This window comes from Macaca mulatta, chromosome 9 (assembly GCF_049350105.2).
Source record: "Macaca mulatta isolate MMU2019108-1 chromosome 9, T2T-MMU8v2.0, whole genome shotgun sequence".
Classification (NCBI taxonomy): domain Eukaryota; kingdom Metazoa; phylum Chordata; class Mammalia; order Primates; family Cercopithecidae; genus Macaca; species Macaca mulatta.
The window spans coordinates 28,358,945-28,378,902 of NC_133414.1; the positions used below are offsets into that span (position 1 = coordinate 28,358,945).

The window sequence follows — 19,958 nt, forward strand, 5'->3', positions numbered from 1 at the left end:
AACCCCATCTCTACTAAAAATACAAAAAAATTAGTCTGGTGTGATGGCACGGGCCTGTAATCCCAGCTACTTGGGTGGCTGAGGCAGGTGAATTGCTTGAGCACGGGAGACAGAGGTTGTAGTGAGCTGAGATCGCGCCACTGTACTCCAGCCTGGGCAACAAGAGCAAAACTCCATCTCAAAAAAAGAAAAGAAAAGAATTTGGTAACTTTTATAGACTTTTAGCCTAGTTAAATTTACCACCAGAAAATCTGTAAGTATTATTATTATTACTTTTGGAGATGGAGTCTCCAAAAGATGGAGTCCAGTTTGGAGTACAGTGGCACAATCTTGGCTCACTGCAACTTCTGCCTCCCAGGTTCAAGCGATTCTCCTGCCTCAGCTTCCCCAGTAGTTGGGTTTACAGGCGCCTGCCACCACGCCTGCCTAATTTTGTATTTTTAGTAGAGATGGGGTTTTACCATGTTTTCCAGGCTCGTCCGGAACTCTGACCTCAAGTGATCCACCTGCCTCAGCCTCCCAAAGTGCTGGGATTACAGGCATGAGCCACCGCGCCCAGTCATAACTACTTTTTTATGGTCTAAAAACATGCACAAGGATATCACTATCTATACCTACATAATTTACAGAGACTGAAATTTCCCACTGTGTTAAGAGTTGAGCGTGAGCCCCTAAAAATACCCAATATACTGAAATGTTTACATGGACTACAGATGCCTCTGTGCAGGGCTTTCTCAAACACTGGTGAATTCACAGATTGTAATTCAGATTAATTTGAGAGCCCAACATTTGGGATACTATAATAAATATCCTTAACATACATATGTATATATGTAATGTGTTTATATAAATATCCTTAAAATACATATTTATCTTTAACATGTTATATATATTACATATAGGCTTACTGTATACTATACATAATATATAATAAATGTCCTTGTGTGTGTACATTTTTACATAAGTCATATTTTCCTGTAGAATCTAGTCCCAGAAGTGAAGCTGTTAGGTTAAAGATAGGAAATATTTGAAATTCTAATACATACTAAATTATCCCTCAGGATTTACAATTTCATTTACCAACAGTGTACGAGAATGCCTTTTTTCTCGCATTTGCCATCACTGGGTATTATTTTTTAAATAAAATATCAATATGACTGAAACAACTGGTATCTCATTGTTTGTTAATTTGCCTTTTTCTAATTACAAGACAAGGTTGCATATCCCTTGTATAATAAAAGTATAATATTCATTAATCATGAATATTAGTCCAAATTAGAATTAGTTTTATAGCACAATAACAATTATCTGCTGTTAAATATGCTATCGGCTTACCTAGCATACTCTTTATTTTCCTTCCTGGGAAATTGCTGATGATCAGTTTCTCCACTCCTTCCTTCTTGAATTAATCCATCATCTTCATCATTATCAGTAGCACCATCATGTATGTTTGCTGATACTTCCATTTCACTATTTCTGTGTTTTTTCCTTTCTTCTTCAACCTTCGATGAAAGTTTGATACTAAGGAATTGCTATTACTTTATTCAACAAAAAGAATTTCTCTGTTTTCACTGAGTTTATCATTTGTCTCAGTTTAACTATGGTAACTTTAGCCAATAAAAACATTTCCTGCTTACTTTAATGGGATCATTGTATATATAATTGTTATATAATTATCAGCTATTATTATAATTTTATTAATGAAATTTTTGTAAAGTCTGCTTCATTTCTGTTTGGGTAAAACATAATTTTCCAAAATTTCAAGGACTCTTCTTAATTTTGTGCTTTTATTCCCATCCAATCTTCACTATCTACTATGAATTTTCACTCCATTTTACTGGCAGAAACAGAGAAATAAAAAGACAAAGACACAAGATGCATCTTCTTCTGCCTTTACCACCTGGATTTTACACTATGCAGCCAGATGTAGAGGATGTGACATTGCTCCAGGAAGAGAAAGGAATCTTTCCCCTTTCTGCACTAAGCTATTCTTTTCCCCAGTGTCTTTTATAATTCTTTTTTTCATTTGGATCCTGGGATATCAACAAGGCGAAGGTGCTCACTGAAACACAGAAACCAAAGTTTGCCACAACATAAGGAACAGAGTGAAAGTGCTGAGTTGCTGGTGTGGAATTCTGGAGAATGAGATGCTTCCCAAATTTCACATTCAATAACCATAAAATTTTATAGTTGGAGGATACACAGTATAAGTATTAATTATCTAAGTTAGCCCCATTATCTACTGATAATGGGAGTAAAACAAGAAAGATTAAATGATCCATCCAGAGCTCCTAAAGTGGCATTATCTAGCATTTTATGGCACCAAAAGAGATGATATAACTCCATAATGCTGAATCAGATAAATTACCAGATAAATTCATCAAATTAATCAGATGAATTAAAAGCGTGACACTGGCAAAGTAATTTAAAGCCATAGCAGGGTGTGGGTAACCTCATCTACTTTTACTTTTAAAGAAGAATGTGGCTCACGCTGTAATCCCAGCACTTTGGGAGGCCAAGGAAGGCAGATCATGAGGTCAGGAGTTTAAGACCAGCCTGGCCAACATGGTGAAACCCGGTCTCTACTAAAATACAAAACTTAGCCGGGTGTGGTGGTGCACGCCTGTAATCTCAGCTACTCAGGAGGCTGAGGCAGGAGAATGGCTTGAACTCGGGAGGCGGAGGTTGCAGTGAGCCAAGATCATGCCATTGCACTCCAGTCTGGGCAATAGAGTGATATTCTGTCTCAAAAAAAAAAAAAAAAAAAGAAATAAAGAAAGAAAAAAAAGAATATCTGCAGATTATTGTTTATCTTTAAAACTCAATGTACAGAACTCAGCTTTCTACTTTGGAGTTAAATACTAAATTGCTGCCTGAGGATTTATGCTACTTATATGGTATACATGCCCAAACTTATCATATTTTATTAAACAACGTAATGTAAAGGTCTGGTTCTACAGAAATGTTTGACTGGTGATTTAAAAAACATGTAAAAGTGTATGTATTTGTTGTCAAAAATCTTTAAAGTGATCAGAATGGAATTATAAACTCCAACAGCTTGAGTCAAACAGATAAGCTCGCATTAAAAAGATCCCTTTGGCTGGGAATATTTGTTACAATACTCAGGGCTAGAAACATTTTTATATCTCTTTTAGTCACTGCTTCTTTCCCACTGTATTGCCATGTTGTTGTTTAAATAAAAGGAATTAATTTTTAAGTCAATAGGGAAAAAAACCCTAGCACTTATTACCTTTCATAAAGCAATTTCCTTTACACTTACACTGGTTCACAAGGTCACATGGTATATGGCTAAATTAGTTTCCCAGTCCATATGTCACTTAGAAGAGCGAAGATTCATAGACTTCTTAAGTTGATTAAGGAACAAAGATTTTGAGAACATTTTCCTTAACTCCTGTTACTTAGAAGAAATAATCTATTTCTACACACAATTACATATTTAGGTAACACCATTTTATACTTGAGCTCTTCATAAGCAGAAAATCAGAATGGATCAAATAATTGATAGAGAAAAAACAAAGAGTAGCAGCAAGCAAACCTCTACCTCTTTCTGAAGTTGGACTTTTTCTTTCTCCAAAGTCTGGAACTCTACTTTTAACATGCCTATCTCATTTTTAAACCTTTGCATATCTTGCTGTAATTCTTCTTTTAGAGATACTTTTGATGTTCTCTCACTATGTGGTAGAGAAGACCTCACATTTTCTAATTCAGGTTCCATGCTTTTATAGTTATGAGCACTGCAATGATCATATAATGGCTTCTGGAACAAGTTCTGTATTGGTTTTGTTTTCTTATAAGCGTCTGTACCAGCAGAAATCCTGTGCCTTTTTATTTGAATCATATGCTTCATTTCTTTGGAGCAGATCAAATCAAAAGGTCTTTTTGGATCACTAGACTGAGGCACACGTCTGATGTCTAATTTCCAATTAGTGGTACTTTGGTTCATATTTTTTGTCATTTGCATATCAAATTCTTCTTTCATTTCACCTGTAACTACTTCTGGGTTCCTTACTTTTTTATTTTCTCTATCATTATAAAAATTCTCATCTGTGTTAAAAACATGCTCAGTGTGTGGTTTGTTAACATTTCCATGGCCTAATTTATTTTCATTTAAATAAGTCTTAGAATATGACTGGCAGACATAGTCTGGGGACCCAGAGTATGAAGGAGATGAAAAGCCATTTTCGAGACTGGGTTCTTTTTGTTCAGGCAATGCCTGGTATAGTACAGAGACAGGAGAATCTTTTCCATCACAATCAACTATATTATTTGTCAAAGAAGAGGGTACTTCCTTTAAGTTTGCGCCTCCTTTAGAGTTATCATGTAGTGGCTCTTCCCCAGGATAAGCAGTAATTTTGTATTTTTCACAAGTTTCACCACAGCTCTGCTTTAACTCATTTGTGATGAGTTTTAAGTTATTTTTCCACTCTAATTTGCCTTGTTTGGTTGACATTTCTTCACCGTTTTGCACACCAGGAAGTCCTGAATATACAGATACATCCTCTCTATCACACTCCTTATTCAGTTCTGGTTCTTGAGACATTTTTTGCAGACGTGAAAGTGAAAGATTAATTTGCTTGTTTTGTTTTTCAGACGTCTTTTCTGTCAGGGTGCATGTTTTTAAAATAACTTTATCCTTGAGTAATCAAGTACGGACAAAGAACAATTAGGAAATAATTAAAATTTAACTGTTAAACTTAATCTACGTTTAGTTACTCCCAAATCACTGGAATAGTAACTAAGAAGTAAAAACTAATTTGTCTTAGCCTAAAATAGAAGAAAAGCATGAACTAGCAAAGTTAAGTGTTTCACTGTTCCTTTGGATTAAACTTAATTCATTACGTGTTAAATCTACCAAAAATAAATTAGCAGATGATCTGTAGCATTACAAAGGCATCTTCACTTAAAAATATTTTACCTTACCATACCTCAAATACTGAGCCCCTACAATACATTTAAGTACTTTTTCCAAAGATTTATAACTGGAGAGTAGGGAAACTTTAAATTATTTGGAGCCTATTTGGAGCCAAAATAAACAACAATCAGAAAGAAAAGCAAATCTTTACATTTTGATTGAAATTATATACCATAATATGGTGTTATGCATCTGTATAGGCTATCAGCTTAAGTCCAATTCTTATATATTCTAAGGTTCATTAATAGTGGATAAAAAAATTCTGTAATATTTACTGATTTCCTAGACTGAAATAATCAGAAAGTTATGGTTTATATCCTAACAGTGGAAAGATCCCATTCTGAAAGGAATGATTTTCTTAATAACTGGGTTGATTTTCTGACCTCATTCTTTCTCTGAATGTAGACACTGAAGTTGATAGAGATCACAAGGCAGAATAAATCTTTAACCTTGGAATTAGTGACCAGGAATATAAGAATGTAAATCCTGAACCACTGGGAATGATTACTCCTTTAAGATGAATTCAACTCAGTGGCCATCAGTGTTAAAATGTTCATAATTTCTATTGTTTAATAATATGATTCAATATTTGATGTTACCATCTTTATCATGTAAGGAAGTTATAAAAATGAAAGAGGAAACAACATTCAGGAAATTTCTGGCTTCAATTCCAAGCGTAAAGATTAACTATGACAAAAACAAAAGATTAGCTATAGGTTACGATATTTTAACTAAGAATATTTTAACTAGCCTAAATGTTTTTAATACTAAATATTAAATAATGATCTATTGATTCTAAAAGGCTAGTCTGAAAGGTAATTTTATTTGAACGATGTTATATCATTAAAGCAAAGAAAACAATATTAAAACAGAAATTTAAAACAATATATATAATACCTGTGGCTGGTTATTTTCACTTTCTTCCCTTTCTTGCTCTTCTTCTGATGCCACTTCTAAGTCACGTTCAGCTGAAAAAAATCCAAATATTTAGTTAAACGAACTACTTAGAACAGTTAGGTAAAAGGTATAGTCTTTATAGAAATAGAAAATAACATTTATTTTTATTTTATAAATTGAGAGGGTTTTCTTCTATTTGTTTTTGAGACAGGGCCTTACTCTGTCACCCTAGCTGGAGTACAGTGGCGCAATCACAAAAAGTTTGAATGAAGCCTAATCTTTAGTGGAACATTTACTTCTCAGTAAGATACTTCTAAGTATCAGCTTAATGAAGTATCTAATTAAAACTTCAACTATTATCCAAAACTTCAACAAACCACTTGGGGAGACTACTAACACTAGACAATAGGTTCAACCCATACAAAGGTCTTAAAGATTCACTCACAGATTCATTCACCCAACGTAAATGAGCTAAACTGTCAGAAACAAAACAAAATTTTATGATACAGTAGGAATATATAAAGTAACACTGTAAATGTTCTCTATAACGGTATCTTTTCAACAAGGCACAAAGAGTGTTGTTCATTATTAATGAGTTCCAAAATTACTGTTACTTTTTACATCTTTATCATTGTACATCACGCTCCTTACATCTGAAACGTTTTCTATTTTGACAAATTTCTTTTCATCTTTTAAGACTAAGAGAGTTATGTGAAGTCTTCCTTGATTAGAGCTATCTTCCCCCTGATAAACAGGTGTCTCCTTCCTTGGGGCTGCCTTAGTACCTTATCTTTGTACTGTATCTCTTCCATCTGAACTGTAAATTTTTTATTTATATGTTTATGCCCTTGCTCCCCAGACGGTAGGGGACAATCTTTCAAGTTATCTTTGTATAAACAGTCTTTATCTATTTTACTTGACAATTATTTACTGAGTTCCTGCTAAGTGCTAAACACTGGGGTTTAAAGAATGTAAATAAGAACAGCACGGATGGCTCACATCTGTAATCCCAGCACTCTGGGAGGCCAAGGCGGGTGGATCACTTGAGGCCAGGAGTTCCAGACCAGCCTGGCCAACATGATGAAACGCCCTGTCTACTAAAAATACAAAAATGGGCTGGGCTTGGCGATGGGTGCCTGTGATCCCAGCTACTTGGAAGGCTGAGTTAGGAAAATCGCTTGAACCTGGGAGGCGGAGGTTTGCGGAGAGCCAAGATCATGCTGCTGTACTCCAGTGAGACTCCACCACAAAAAAAAAAAAAAAAAAAGAAAGTAAATAAAAGGTGTCAAAGATGGCTTTTCTAGAGATCATGCCTGAGTTGAGACTTAAAAAGTGAGGTTAGCCAGACTAAAAGGGGTAAAGGGCAGGAAAGGGTAGCAGCATGCAAGGCAGCAACAAGAGAGGGAAAGAAGCCTCAGATAGCGTATTTGTCTAAAATACAAGCACCCGAGGAGAGCATCAACAGCAGTTGAGTAATCCCAGAGAAAAGGGCAGAAAGGGGAAAGGGCTAAAGATGGAGAGTTAAGCAGAAGTCAGATGATGAAAGCCTTATATGTAATCTTAAGATGTTTGAACATTTATGTTTTCAAGAGGGACTCAAGGTCCTGTTTTGCATTGGAGACAGATCACCCTAAATACTGATGGGAGGATGAATTTCAAGGGCATATGAATAAATAAAGGGAACTGAATTAGAAAATATTGCAAAACAAGAATACTGTAGGCCTAAACTGAGGGAATGTTTCCAAAAATATTTAGGATATAGAATATCAGTACCCAATATAGAGTGAATTTTTATTAAATGGATACATGTATATATCTGGGTCCCTGGAGAACTAGACTCTTCATTACTTTATAAAAGGTATTAAATGAGAAGTGAAACAATCTACAGGCACTGTTTAAGTTGTTTACTTCACGCTTTTTCTGTTTCATGTCTTCCTGTGTTGAGGGATTTCATTTAGTTATTTTGTTTTAAAAGTCCTGCTTCTTGGATCTACCAAGCTCATGAAGAAATAAGAGCAGACAAGCATATATAGGTATAGGTAAGTAACTCTGGATTTATAGCTTGCAGTCACTACTCTAGGAGACAGCTGATCATCTTCTGTAAAATACGTTAATTTTACAAGGGGGAAAAGAAAACAAAACTATTGGGATAAAAAAATTATATAATTTATTACTGTAGACCAGATCATATGATTAAGGGCACTGAGTTAAACTGGTACATAAAGTAAAACACATTAGATGCAATTAATCAATAGACTGGGTGTCCTAAAAGAATTATTAGTAAAATTGAACTTCATATATCTTTTTTAAATGATAGAGCACTCCTTAAAACAAATATTCCTAGTGAACAACTATTCATTAAAATAAGGTGACAGACTATGGGTACACAGCTGGGGATACACTATAGAGAAATTCTCAACGATTCCCACTAATACTGGGGCAGTCCATTCTATAATATCTAAAGCCATAGAAATTGTAAGAAATAATATTTGATTTGGATGGTGCTTCTTTGTTACATGTAGTTATAACTAATACTTGTGAATTCAGAGCTGTAAAAATAAAGCATAAAAACCACATTGTGTGGCCGGGCGCGGTGGCTCAAGCCTGTAATCCCAGCACTTTGGGAGGCTGAGACGGGCGGATCACGAGGTCAGGAGATCGAGACCATCCTGGCTAACACGGTGAAACCCCGTCTCTACTAAAAAAAATACAAAAAAAATTAGCCGGACGAGGTGGCGGGCGCCTGTAGTCCCAGCTACTTGGGAGGCTGAGGCAGGAGAATGGCGTGAACCCGGGAGGCGGAGCTTGCAGTGAGCTGAGATCCGGCCACTGCATTCCAGCCTGGGCGACAGAGCAAGACTCCGTCTCAAAAAACAAAAACAAAAACAAAAAAAACCACATTGTGCTTGAGTAGGCAATATTTAATCTCTACCTAGTTTCCCATCCAGTCCCAAAACTCTAAATATAATCCTGGTCCTGACTCTCAAGTTTATGTTTCATATTAGCCTAAACAAAATTACTCTCTCTCCTAATTCTCTTTGTTGTTCATAGATTGTTTTGATTAGAGGAAGAATACAAATGCCCTGCTAAAAGGTATTTTGTTTGGTTGTAGGTTATATAAGGAGAGTAAACACAAAGTACTTTTGCTAAAAATGATTCTTTTCCTTTTTTTTTTTTTTTTTTTTTTGAGATGGAGTCTTGCTCTGTCGCCCAGGTTGGAGTGCAATGGTGTGATCTTGGCTCACTGCAAGCTCCGCCTCCTGGGCTCAAGTGATTCTCCTGCCTCAGCCTCTTGAGCAGCTGGGATTACAGGCGCCCTCCACCACGCCCAGCTAATTTTCATATTTTCAGTAGAGATGGGGTTTCACCATGTGTACCAGGCTGGTCTTGAACTCCTGACCTCAGGTGATCCAGCCACTTTGGCCTTCCAAAGTGCTGGAATTACAGGCATGACCCAGCCAAAAATAATTTATTTTTAAGTTATAACTAGGCTGGGCAAGGTGGCTCACGCCTGAAATCCCCACAACTTGGGAGGCTGAGGTGGGTGGATTATCTGAGGTCAGGAGTTCAAGACCAGCCTGACCAACATGGTAAAACCCTGTCTGTACTAAAAATACAAAATTAGCCAGGCATGATGGTGCGTGCCTGTAATCCCAGCTGCTCGGGAGGCTGAGGAAGGAGAATCACTTGAACCCGGGAGGCAGAGGTTGCAGTGAGCTGAGATCATGCCATTGCACTCCAGCTTGGGCAACAAGAGCAAAATTCCGTCTCAAAACATAAAATAAAAAATAAAAGTCATAACTATGATATTATGAAGCCAAGTACTCTAGGACTGAATTCTCTGTGCTTCTGTGTTACCTTCTTTGCTTTTTGTTTGCTGGTAGCTGTGATTCACACAGGTCATGGAGAGTATCATTCTCTAATAGAAACTCAGCTCCAATAGTAATCATTTCTTTAGCTATTTCTTCCAGTTCTGTGGATGCTGACTGATTTTTGGTCACTGACTGTGATGCAGATAGATATTTATCACTGATTTTCAAATTCCTAGGTCTTTGGCAAGTCTTATTACTGAGGGTCAAGGTAGTAAAGTCCCAATCTGAAAACTCTGAAAATAAAGTTTTTACTTATTAGAATGTAAATAATATAAATCGGACTAACTTTCTTCATAGAAGCAGTCCTATGTCAACCTCTATCTTACAAACACACTACTCCTCCATGGTGACCTGTATTTTACATGTCCTTTACTTGCCACTTGCTCACAGAAGTTTAATTGACTGTCATCTCTCAGACTTTTTTCTGTTTTCATATTTTAGTATTACTTATTTACTTTGATTCACTCAGCAACCTCTGTTACCTATTTTGTTCTCCGTAAGAGATTTATTAATAATTAAAGATTCTTCAGGGATATGAATTTTTTTATGAACAAACTTTATGTCTAACCGTTTTAGGTTTAAATATGGATAGAAGTATTTGTGTGTGTGTGTGTGTGTGTGTGTGTGTGTGTGTGTGTGTGGGTGTGTTCTGAAGACAAAAACATTTAATAAATAAACTTCAAATAAAAACTTATTACAATGAAATGCTCTTTCCTCAATGCACCAGTATCTTCAGAATTTACTGTTTAGCCTTGGATAAACATCAGAAATTTATAGACAAAATGATGGACTTGGCCGGGCGTGGAGGCTCACGCCTGTAATCCCAGCACTTTGGGAGGCCAAGGCAGGCGGATCACAAGGTCAAGAGATTGAGACCATCCTGGCCAACATGGCAAAACCCCATCTCTCCTAAAAATACAAAAATTAGCTGGGTGTGTTGGCACACGCCTGTAGTCCCAGCTACTTGGGAGGCTGAGGCAGTAGAATCGCTTGAACCCAAGAGGCAGAGGTTGCAGTGAGCCGAGATTGTGCCACTGCACTCCAGCCTGGCGACAGAGCGAGACTCCGTCTCAAACAAAAAAAAAAGAAAGAAAAAATGATGTCTTTAAGTGACCTAATTGTTCCCACCTGAAAATAAATCTAGGTTCACACTTGATCCAGAGAGTACACGGTGCCATGAAACAAGAAGTGAATATACAACAACAATGTTTTCCTTTTTTCTTTATAAACAAAATTGTTGGATTTAAACTTTTTAAGACAAGCAAAAGAAAAAAGTAAAAACCACAAAAGTGAAACTTTAAAGGCCATTTCCTCATCAAAGGACCATTTACCATTTGACATCTACAAACCATACATATGGTTTAAAACTGTGGTTCTGTATTTTGATCTAAGAATCCCTAGAATTCAATATCTATTCAAGGGTACAAGAGGTTGCATAATGCATAATATATTTGACATTTTCACTCTAATTTTCTGAGAAGTGTACAGTAGACTTTTTCGAAGCTAGGATGTATCATAACATCACAGGCTAATGGTTCATGGGTCATAGCTCTAAAGCCTATTCAAATGCATGGCTGTACATGCATGTATTTTCTATTTTTCAGTTTTAATTTCTAATATAGTACTTATCAACAGCTAAAAACCACTTAAACAAAGATCACTTTTCTCCTCATTGGTAAGCATGATTTTCATTTCAAAAATGAAATCCACAATGATTTATTTTTTTTTTCAGACCAGTCTCACTCTGTCACCAGGCTGAAGTCCAGTGGTGCCATCTCGGCTCACTGCAACCTCTGACTCCCTGGTTCAAGCAATTCTCCTGCCTCAGCCTCCCGAGTAGCTGGGATTACAGGCATGTGCCACCACACCCAGCTAATTTTTGTATTTTTTAGTAGAGATAGGGTTTCACCATGTAGGCCAGGATGGTCTTGATCTCCTGACTGCATGATCTGCCTGCCTCAGCCTCCTAAAGTGCTGGGATTATAGGCGTGAGGCACCGCGCCTGGCCCACAATAATTTTTATGTTTTTTTGTTTGTTTGTTTGTTTTGAGACGTCATCTTGCTCTGTCACCCAGGCTGGAGTGCAGTGGCACAATCTTGGCTCACTGCAAACTCCGCCTCCGGGTTCATGCCATTCTCCTGCCTCAGCCTCCCAAGTAACTGGGACTACAGTTGCCCACCACCATGCCTGACTAATTTTTTGGATTTTTGGTAAAGACGGAGTTTCACAATGTTAGCCAGGATGGTCTCAATCTTCTGACCTCGTGATCCACCCACCTCGGCCTTCCCAAAGTGCTGGGATTACAGGCGTGAGTCACCATGACTGGCCTGATTTTTATGTTTATTTAATTATTGTTTATCCGAATGAAGAGAGTTTAATTAAATGTACAGTGATAAAATGGAATAGTATAAAGAGCTTGAACCAGAACTACTTGTGTTGATATGGGTAGATTTGAAAAATATAATGCTAGACAAACAAAAGAAAGTTGAAGAATGATATGTACAGTGTACAACCATTTATATACAATTTTAGGACATGAAAACAAATTCTATGTATTATTTATAGACGTATACATATACAGTAAAATGTTTTAAAAGAGCATGGGAATGGGACTAACTAATTCAGCGTGTTGGTTACCTCTATGCAGTAATTTTTAATAGTATAAAAGGACCCTAAAGCCAAAAAGTTTCAGAATTGCTGTTTTAAAAGACTATGTCTACCACATAGTAATTAAAAATTACTGCCCGGGCATGGTGGCTTAAGCCTGTAAACCTAGCACTATGGGAGGCTAAGGTGGGAGGAGAACTCCTGAGATCAGGAGTTCGAGACCAGCCTGGCCAACATGGTGAAGCCCTGTCTCTAAAAAATACAAAAATTAGCCGGGCATGGAGGTGTGTGCCTGTAATCCCAGCTACCAGGAAGCCTGAGGCAGGAGAATTGCTGGAACCCAGGAGGCGGAGGCTGCAGTGAACCAAGATCATACCACTGCACTAAGCCTGGGCGACAGAGTGAGACTCTGTATCAAAAAAAAAAAAAAAAAAAAAAATGCCGGGCACAGTGGCTCATGCCTGTAATCCCAGAACTTTGGGAGGCTGAGGCGGGTGGATCACCTGAGGTCAGGAGTTTGAGACCAGTCTGGCCAACATGGTGAAACCCTGTCACTACTAAAAATAGAAAAATTTGCCAGGCATGGTGATGCACACCTGTAATCCCAGTTATTTTTCAGGAGGCTGAGGCAGGAGAATCACTTGAACCTGGGAGGCGGAGGTTGCACTGAGCTGAGATCATGCCACTGCATTCCAGTCTGGGTGACAAAGTGAGACTCAGTCTTAATTTTTAAAAATTTTAAAAAAAATCCTCCCATCAAATTTGGGGAAAAAAAAGAATTAGGAATAAGAAAACTGTGAGCATTTCAAATATTTCAAAAATTTTAATGTACTTCCTTCCAGAGTTAAATACGTATTATAGCATTTACCTGCTTTGGATGTTTGTACATCCTTCATTCCTCCTGCTTTATTTGGAACAGAATCTTTCATTTCAATGGCAGGCTGAATGGGTTTTGAAACAAAATGATTAATAGATAATGTATACTTTATACAATATGCACTTAATAATTCAAGATAAAAATACAAAACTTATTACCTTCAAGTGAAGATATCTTTCAGGAGACTCTAAAAAGCAAAAGGGACATATAATCAATTACATGTAAATATGACAAAGCAAATTATAAATTCATGCAGTGTTAGTATGACCTGAATCATCATGCTTGGTTTGAAAATGATTATGTTAATTGTTGGGATGTTTTTTATTTTGGTTAGGACAGCAACATGACAGAAGTATACTGGAGAAAAAAACAGGAACACAGGTTTAATAAAACATGCAGTTATGATTTGAATGTAAGATTATGTTCCAAGTGACTATAACTAAAATAGAAAGGTGCACATATACCAACGTGAGCATGCTGGTCAATGCAGAGAAAGGTAATCTTTAATTAGAGGAGCAAATCATGACCCTGAGAGGAGAAATGTCAAGGCTGATGGTAAAATGAGACAGCATATCTTTAATGCAACACATCAGAATCATTTATACCATTACACTACAAGTATTTATCATGTTCTTCAACTTGTCCTGTAATTTAGGAAGCACACAGCTGTGATGCCACTTGATTTGGATATATAACTCATTTCTCATCAGAGAAAATGTTCTGAATTGATCAGCTTGGATATACACTTGTAGAGTAACAGTTAACAAAAATACTCATTTTTTTCCATACCCATGTGGGCTACTGGCATGCCTACATTTCTTGTATCCTCTAGTTTAGCCATCTTAAAGTTTCTTGATCCACTCATGCAAGAAGGTATATAAAACATATCTAAGGAATAACACATAATAAGCTTTTAATATTGAAATATTTATCAAAAGGAAAAAATTTAATTGCCACAGAATTAGATATTAATAACATTTTATATTTCAAAATTAGTGCAGTTTTTTAAATCAATGCAGTGTTTATTGAAAACAACAATTTTAGTATTCAAGGAATTAACTGTAATTTTTTCATTTCTAAAATATCATGTTAGCCTCTAAAGGATTTTATGAAACAGCTATCATTACCAAAAAGCAACTTTAAGAAAAAAGCCAGTGCTTCTGTATTCAAATAAAACTCATCTGATTAACTAATACCAATGTAACATGTATCCTTTTTTTTTTTTTTTTTTTTGATAGAGTCTCACTCTGTCACCCAGACTGTAGTGCAGTGGCACAATCACGGGTCATTGCTCCCTACAACCTCAACCTCACAGGCTCAAGCAATCCTCCTGCCTTAGCCTCCTGAATAGCCGAACTACAGGCCCATGCACCACCATGCCTAATTTTTGTATGTTTTTGTAGAGATGTAGTCTCGCCATATTGCCCAGGCTGGTCTCAAACTCCTGGGCTCCAGCAACCCACCCACCTTGGCCTCCCAAAGTGCTGAGTGACAGGCGAACCACCACGATCTATCCAAAGCAACATATCTGTTCGATGTCTGATAGTTACAGAGAGGAGATATGAATCACTGTAGTTTACCCCCATTCTAGCATGCCCTCCTGCTTGTAATAATCTCTGGAGCAGAAATGATCTAATCGTCTGTTTGAGTGTAAATATACTGAATCCATCTGGAAATGAGTTCTCTCGTTTCCTCATCAGTAACTCCAAAATGACTCAACTAACTTCTTTCTTTCCTCTCTTTCTCCATTCACAATCTCTTCCTTTGCAAAAGTAATCTCTAGATCTGTGGTCTTGATTCTTCCCATTCTACATCCTTTTTATGGAATATTCTCAGCACTTCTTTCCTCTTTATTTAACAATAGTTATCTTATATCTACAATTTCTATTCCTCCATCTCTTTGTTCCTTCTCCTCTGGCTAGAAACATGCTCAGAAATAAAAGAAAAATAATGCTTTATCTTGATCCTGTTATGCCTCGAATTGTTGTCGAACAACTCTTCTTTCAGATGTCTCAAAAAGGAAGCCTACACTCTTGTTACTCAGAGTGTGGTCCAAGGACCAGAAGCATCAGCATTATGTGGGAACTTATTAGAAATACAGAACTCCAGGCCTGCTGAATCAAAATGTACATTTTTAACAAGATTCCCAGCTGATTTACTAAATTTTAAGAAGCTCTGGTCCATACTTAGTGTGCTTCCACATTCTTTTATGTTAGATTGCCCTTTTGGAATCTGGCATCAAGTTCCTCCCTACTATGTCCCCGAAACTGAAACTGTATTACAAGTCACGAAGTTGCTAGTGGGCTTTTTATCAGAGTATGTCTTCCTTGAGCTCCCCATAACCAACCCTACTCTCTTCTTTCCAGTTCTCTTCTTTTGGCCTTTGAGATACTATCCTATGAAGTAACATTTTCTTTCTTTCTTTCTTTTTTTTTTTTTGAGAGACAGAATCTCGCTCTGTTGTCCAGGCTGGAGTGCAGTGGTGCAATCTTGGCTCACTGCAACTTCCATCTCCAGGTTCAAGTGATTCTCCTACCTGAGCCTCCCAAGTAGCTAGGATTACAGGCACGCACCACCGTGCCTGGCTAATGTTTGTATTTTTAGTAGAGACAGGGTTTCACCATTTTGGCCAGGCTGGTCTCAAACTCCTGACCTCAGGTGATCTACCTTCCAAAGTGCTGGGATTACAGGTGTAAGCCATCATGCTCAGCCTGATGTAACATTTTCTATGACATTAAATTATTGATATGTATGGCTGACCACATATGCCTGTATTCATCTATGGCAAATGAAACGTGCCATAGATGGTCCAGTACTTCCATCCTTGCCTTCCCAACAGTGAGGAGGATAGGAAGAGTGGGTAAATTTTGGTCTACTTCTCCAACAAGTTTTGGTACTTGAAGCTCATTTTAAACTCTTCCTACCTTTCTAATACCCTGCTTTTCCATTTTCTAAAGAATTATTTTATTTTTAAATTTTTATATTTTTGAGATGAAGTCTTGCTCTGCCGCCCAGGCTGCAGTGCAGTGACACGATCTCAGCTCACTGTCACCTCCACCTCCCAGGTTCAAACAAATCTCTTGCCTCAGCCTCCCAAGTAGCTGGAATTACAGGTGCTTGCCACCATACTCAGCTAATTTTTGTATTTTTAGTAGAGCTAGGGTTTCACCATGTTGACCAGGCTGGTCTCGAACTCCTGACCTCAAGTGATCTGCCTGCTTTGGCCTCCCAAAGTGCTGGGATTAAAGGCGTGAGCCACCGCGCCTGGCTCTAGAATTATTTTATTTTGCCACTCTCCATTACATACACTTGCTTCTTTGTCCTTCATTCGCTCCCTGTATTCTCTGCCTTCCTCATTCTCATGTCCTCTTTTACTCCTCTCCTCTTCCTTATTTCCTGGCTCCCTCAGGTCTTAATGTATTTTGAAATGGATCTAATAATTCAGTTCCCTTACTGGCACTAGCAATTTAATCTGTTGCTGACACATAAGATATATAACTTATCACAATTTCACCTCTTTTTATTCTTACTATGTATTTAATAGGTGATTTTCTTTGGCTATTAGAATATAGCAACGGTCATGTTTTTAAATAAACACTCTGTCCAATGGCTTTTTTAAAATAAAATATAGCTCTTACCTTCTGCTTGTTCATTTCCTATATTTTTTTCTTTTTGATATGCAGCCCCAGCTAAAGGATCAACATACTTCTGTGGAAAATTCTCAGAGATACTCTGTTAAAATTAATATCAATAATGAGTTTCAATTTTACAAAAAGAATGAATTGCTAAAGATTTTCTAATCACTTTCAAATATAATATGAATTTCCTATTTTAAAAGCAATTAGGCTTAAAAATAAGATAAGTATGTATTGAAAACCAAAACATTTCAATAAAGAACCTCACATATGCTCACTAGATTAAGCTTATCTTTCATCTTCAGATGACTACTGACTCTGCAAACCAAACACAGAAGGCCTAAGGACACATATTAACAGACAAAATATTAACTTATGTGCACAGTTCAATGAGGAATTAATATCAAAAGACCTAACTCTACTTTGTATTCCTCACCAAAAATAAGAGGGGAGCTTCTCTGAACCTATTCTGGTTTGGGGGCTGCCTGATTAAGAGGGAAAAAAAAGTGTATTTTAAAAAATAGAATACACTCCCTATAGTACAGCATTAAATATTTAAAATATTTCTAATTATAGAAATTTTTAGTGTTAAGATATGTGGCATGATAAGAAACTGGAGTATGTCCTGTTAAGTATAAACAGAACACTGCAGAAGCTGCTTCATTTAAGTAAACAATGGCTTAGAAAAATCTAAATACTTTTTGATAAAACTTTTACTGATAGGAAAATGGTTGACTAAAATGACAAAGCAGTAAGAAAAACTTTGCTTTATGTTATGTCTAAAGAAAAGCAAGGAAATATAAGATACAGAATATAAACTCTTTCCCAATTAAGAAATAATTTCAAAGAAGTATAGCAAGCCTTCATAAAAACAGAAGAATAAGAACATTTATGTATTAAGCATGTGAAATGTGCCAGGCATTTATTTGCACATTTTCTTTTCTATGCACTATAATAATAAAAATGATGATGATGATGGTTATCCGGCTTCCTGCTTCTTGGTCATTCTAAGATGTTAAGAGTAAAATGATGAACAGATCTGATGATTGTGTCCTCTGCCCAGAATGCCCTCCTCCTAGCCTTTCTGATGGGTGCTCCTTCTCTTCCTTTAGTTGGCACTCTAAGGTCACACTCAGAAAGATCTTCTCTGACTACAGAATTTCACTCCCACTCCGATTCCCATCCTAACTACAAACTCCCTCAATTTTCTTTAACCTAATACTCTCTGTTTTCTTCACATGAAGCACTTATAGTGACTTATAAGTGTTTGTGATTTACTTGTTTTTCAGTTCCCACTACTAGAGCATAAGCCCTCACCTTGTACATGCAGTGTCTAATAGTCTAGCATGTGGTTGGCACTCAATTTATTCAAGCTCAAACATTTAAAATCTCATTGGGAAGGTCTCAAGTGTCAACTCACTATATTCCTATAAGATATCTCCAGTAACTGTCTAGTGAAACTTATACCCCAAATTAGAAATCCACATTTCTATTCCAACTTTCCCATTCTTTTCTTGACACTACTGCCTTCACATTTACAAAAAGTACCCTGAATATTTATTAAGTCACTGGAAATGATTTTGAAAATCATTTGTACTTATTACAATACCACTCAACCAAATCGTTATTATTCTCCATATTCTTCCTTCTCCTGAAAGTTCCCTGCAGATCTATACAAATATATATTAATACTTTAAAGTCCCAGACATTATCTTTTCAAGTTCTAAGTTGTCAAGAAAAAAAACTACATTCCAAACTGTTTCTCTCTGAATCTCATTAGGACTTTTACTCATCCATACGTAACACAGAATCATATACATGGCCATAGGTTAACCTGAAATAATTCTTTTTTTTGAGGCGGAGTCTTGCTCTGTTGCCAGGATGGAGTGCAGTGGCGCGATCTCAGCTCACTACAACCTCTGCCTCCCAGGTTCAAGCGATTCCCCTGCCCCAGCCTCCCGAATAGTGACTACAGGCACACGCCACCACACCCAGCTAATTTTTTGTATTTTTGTAGAGACGGGGTTTTACCATGTTGGCCAGGATGATCTCCATCTCCTGACCTCATGATCCGCCCGCCTCGGCCTCCCAAAGTGCTTGGATTACAGGCGTGAGCCACCTCGCCCAGCTGACTTGAAATAATTCTTTAGTTTTTAGATAAACTTAACTTCAGAACCCATACTAATTCCTTGTGACTTCTAAGCCTTTTTTGTTCTTATTTTATTTTATTTTTTGCACTATCCTACACTAGATTCTTAAATGAATCCTGCAAATTAGCAGAATTATTCTATGTAGCAATAATATACTTAGCACATACTTTATTAATTATACACTGAAAAATATAAGAAAGTAGTTCCTTATGGACGTATGCAGAGGTAAAAAAGTCAAGTCAGGGCATCGCTTTAGTTTTAAACATCACTCAATGCTTATATTTTAAAATAACAGTAACAACCATAGACAGTACCTCAGAATCCCAAGGTGATTCTATATCTTCCTCTTGTCCTAATCCTAATGCGGACATCATATCTATCAAATGTGATACACATATATATGCATGAGAACATTTACTATTGTAAATTTTAAATACATATATCTATAAAAATAAAAAATATAAAAAAATTAAATACATATACAAGTCTATCTCCATTCATGAATATTTCAATAAAATAAAAATAATAGCAAAAAAAGAATTTTACAAGGTTGATGCAGTCTCAGGAAAAAATTGGTAATATGAAGAAAGACAGCAAAAGAAAAATATTTTTAAAATGAATATAATACTTGGGTCTGCATATGTTAATTGGTTGTCTTAGAATAGAGGGTTTTTGTTTGTTTGTTTGTTTGTTTTTGAGACAGAGTCTCACTCTGTTACCCAGGCTGGAGTGCAGTGGCACAATCTCAGCCCACTGCAACTTCCATCTCCTGGGTTCAAGCAATTCTTTGCCTCAGCCTCCCAGGTACCTGGGATTATAGGAATGCACCACCACACCCAGCTAATGTTTGTATTTTTTTTTTCAAGAGAATTGTTTATTAATTACACATGATAATGGATGATACACAAGCTTAACTCCCATCTGTAATTTTATCTGGTACCATTATTCAATTTAGATATATTGCATAGAATGTGCCAACAATCACT

General features: G+C 36.7%; 1 protein-coding gene across 22 annotated transcripts in view; it reads right to left on the reverse strand.

Annotated features, from left to right (window-relative positions):
• Window positions 1-19,958, reverse strand: part of ANKRD26 (ankyrin repeat domain containing 26) — a 94,556-nt gene that overhangs the window by 41,347 nt on the left and 33,251 nt on the right. For 8 of the 22 annotated variants that reach the window (XM_077946044.1, XM_077946043.1, XM_077946050.1 and 5 more), the window contains 7 exons: window positions 19,287-19,348; window positions 16,826-16,919; window positions 13,977-14,075; window positions 13,346-13,374; window positions 13,179-13,251; window positions 5,831-5,901; window positions 1,336-1,502 (listed from right to left, as the gene is read on the reverse strand). In XM_077946044.1, coding sequence (XP_077802170.1) covers window positions 1,336-1,502; window positions 5,831-5,901; window positions 13,179-13,251; window positions 13,346-13,374; window positions 13,977-14,075; window positions 16,826-16,919; window positions 19,287-19,348 — 595 coding nt within the window. Of the gene's footprint in view, window positions 1-1,335; window positions 1,503-3,562; window positions 4,655-5,830; window positions 5,902-13,178; window positions 13,252-13,345; window positions 13,375-13,976; window positions 14,076-16,825; window positions 16,920-19,286; window positions 19,349-19,958 lie in introns of all 22 variants that reach the window. The other 14 variants (XM_077946047.1, XM_077946046.1, XM_077946053.1 and 11 more) reach the window with 4 other exon arrangements.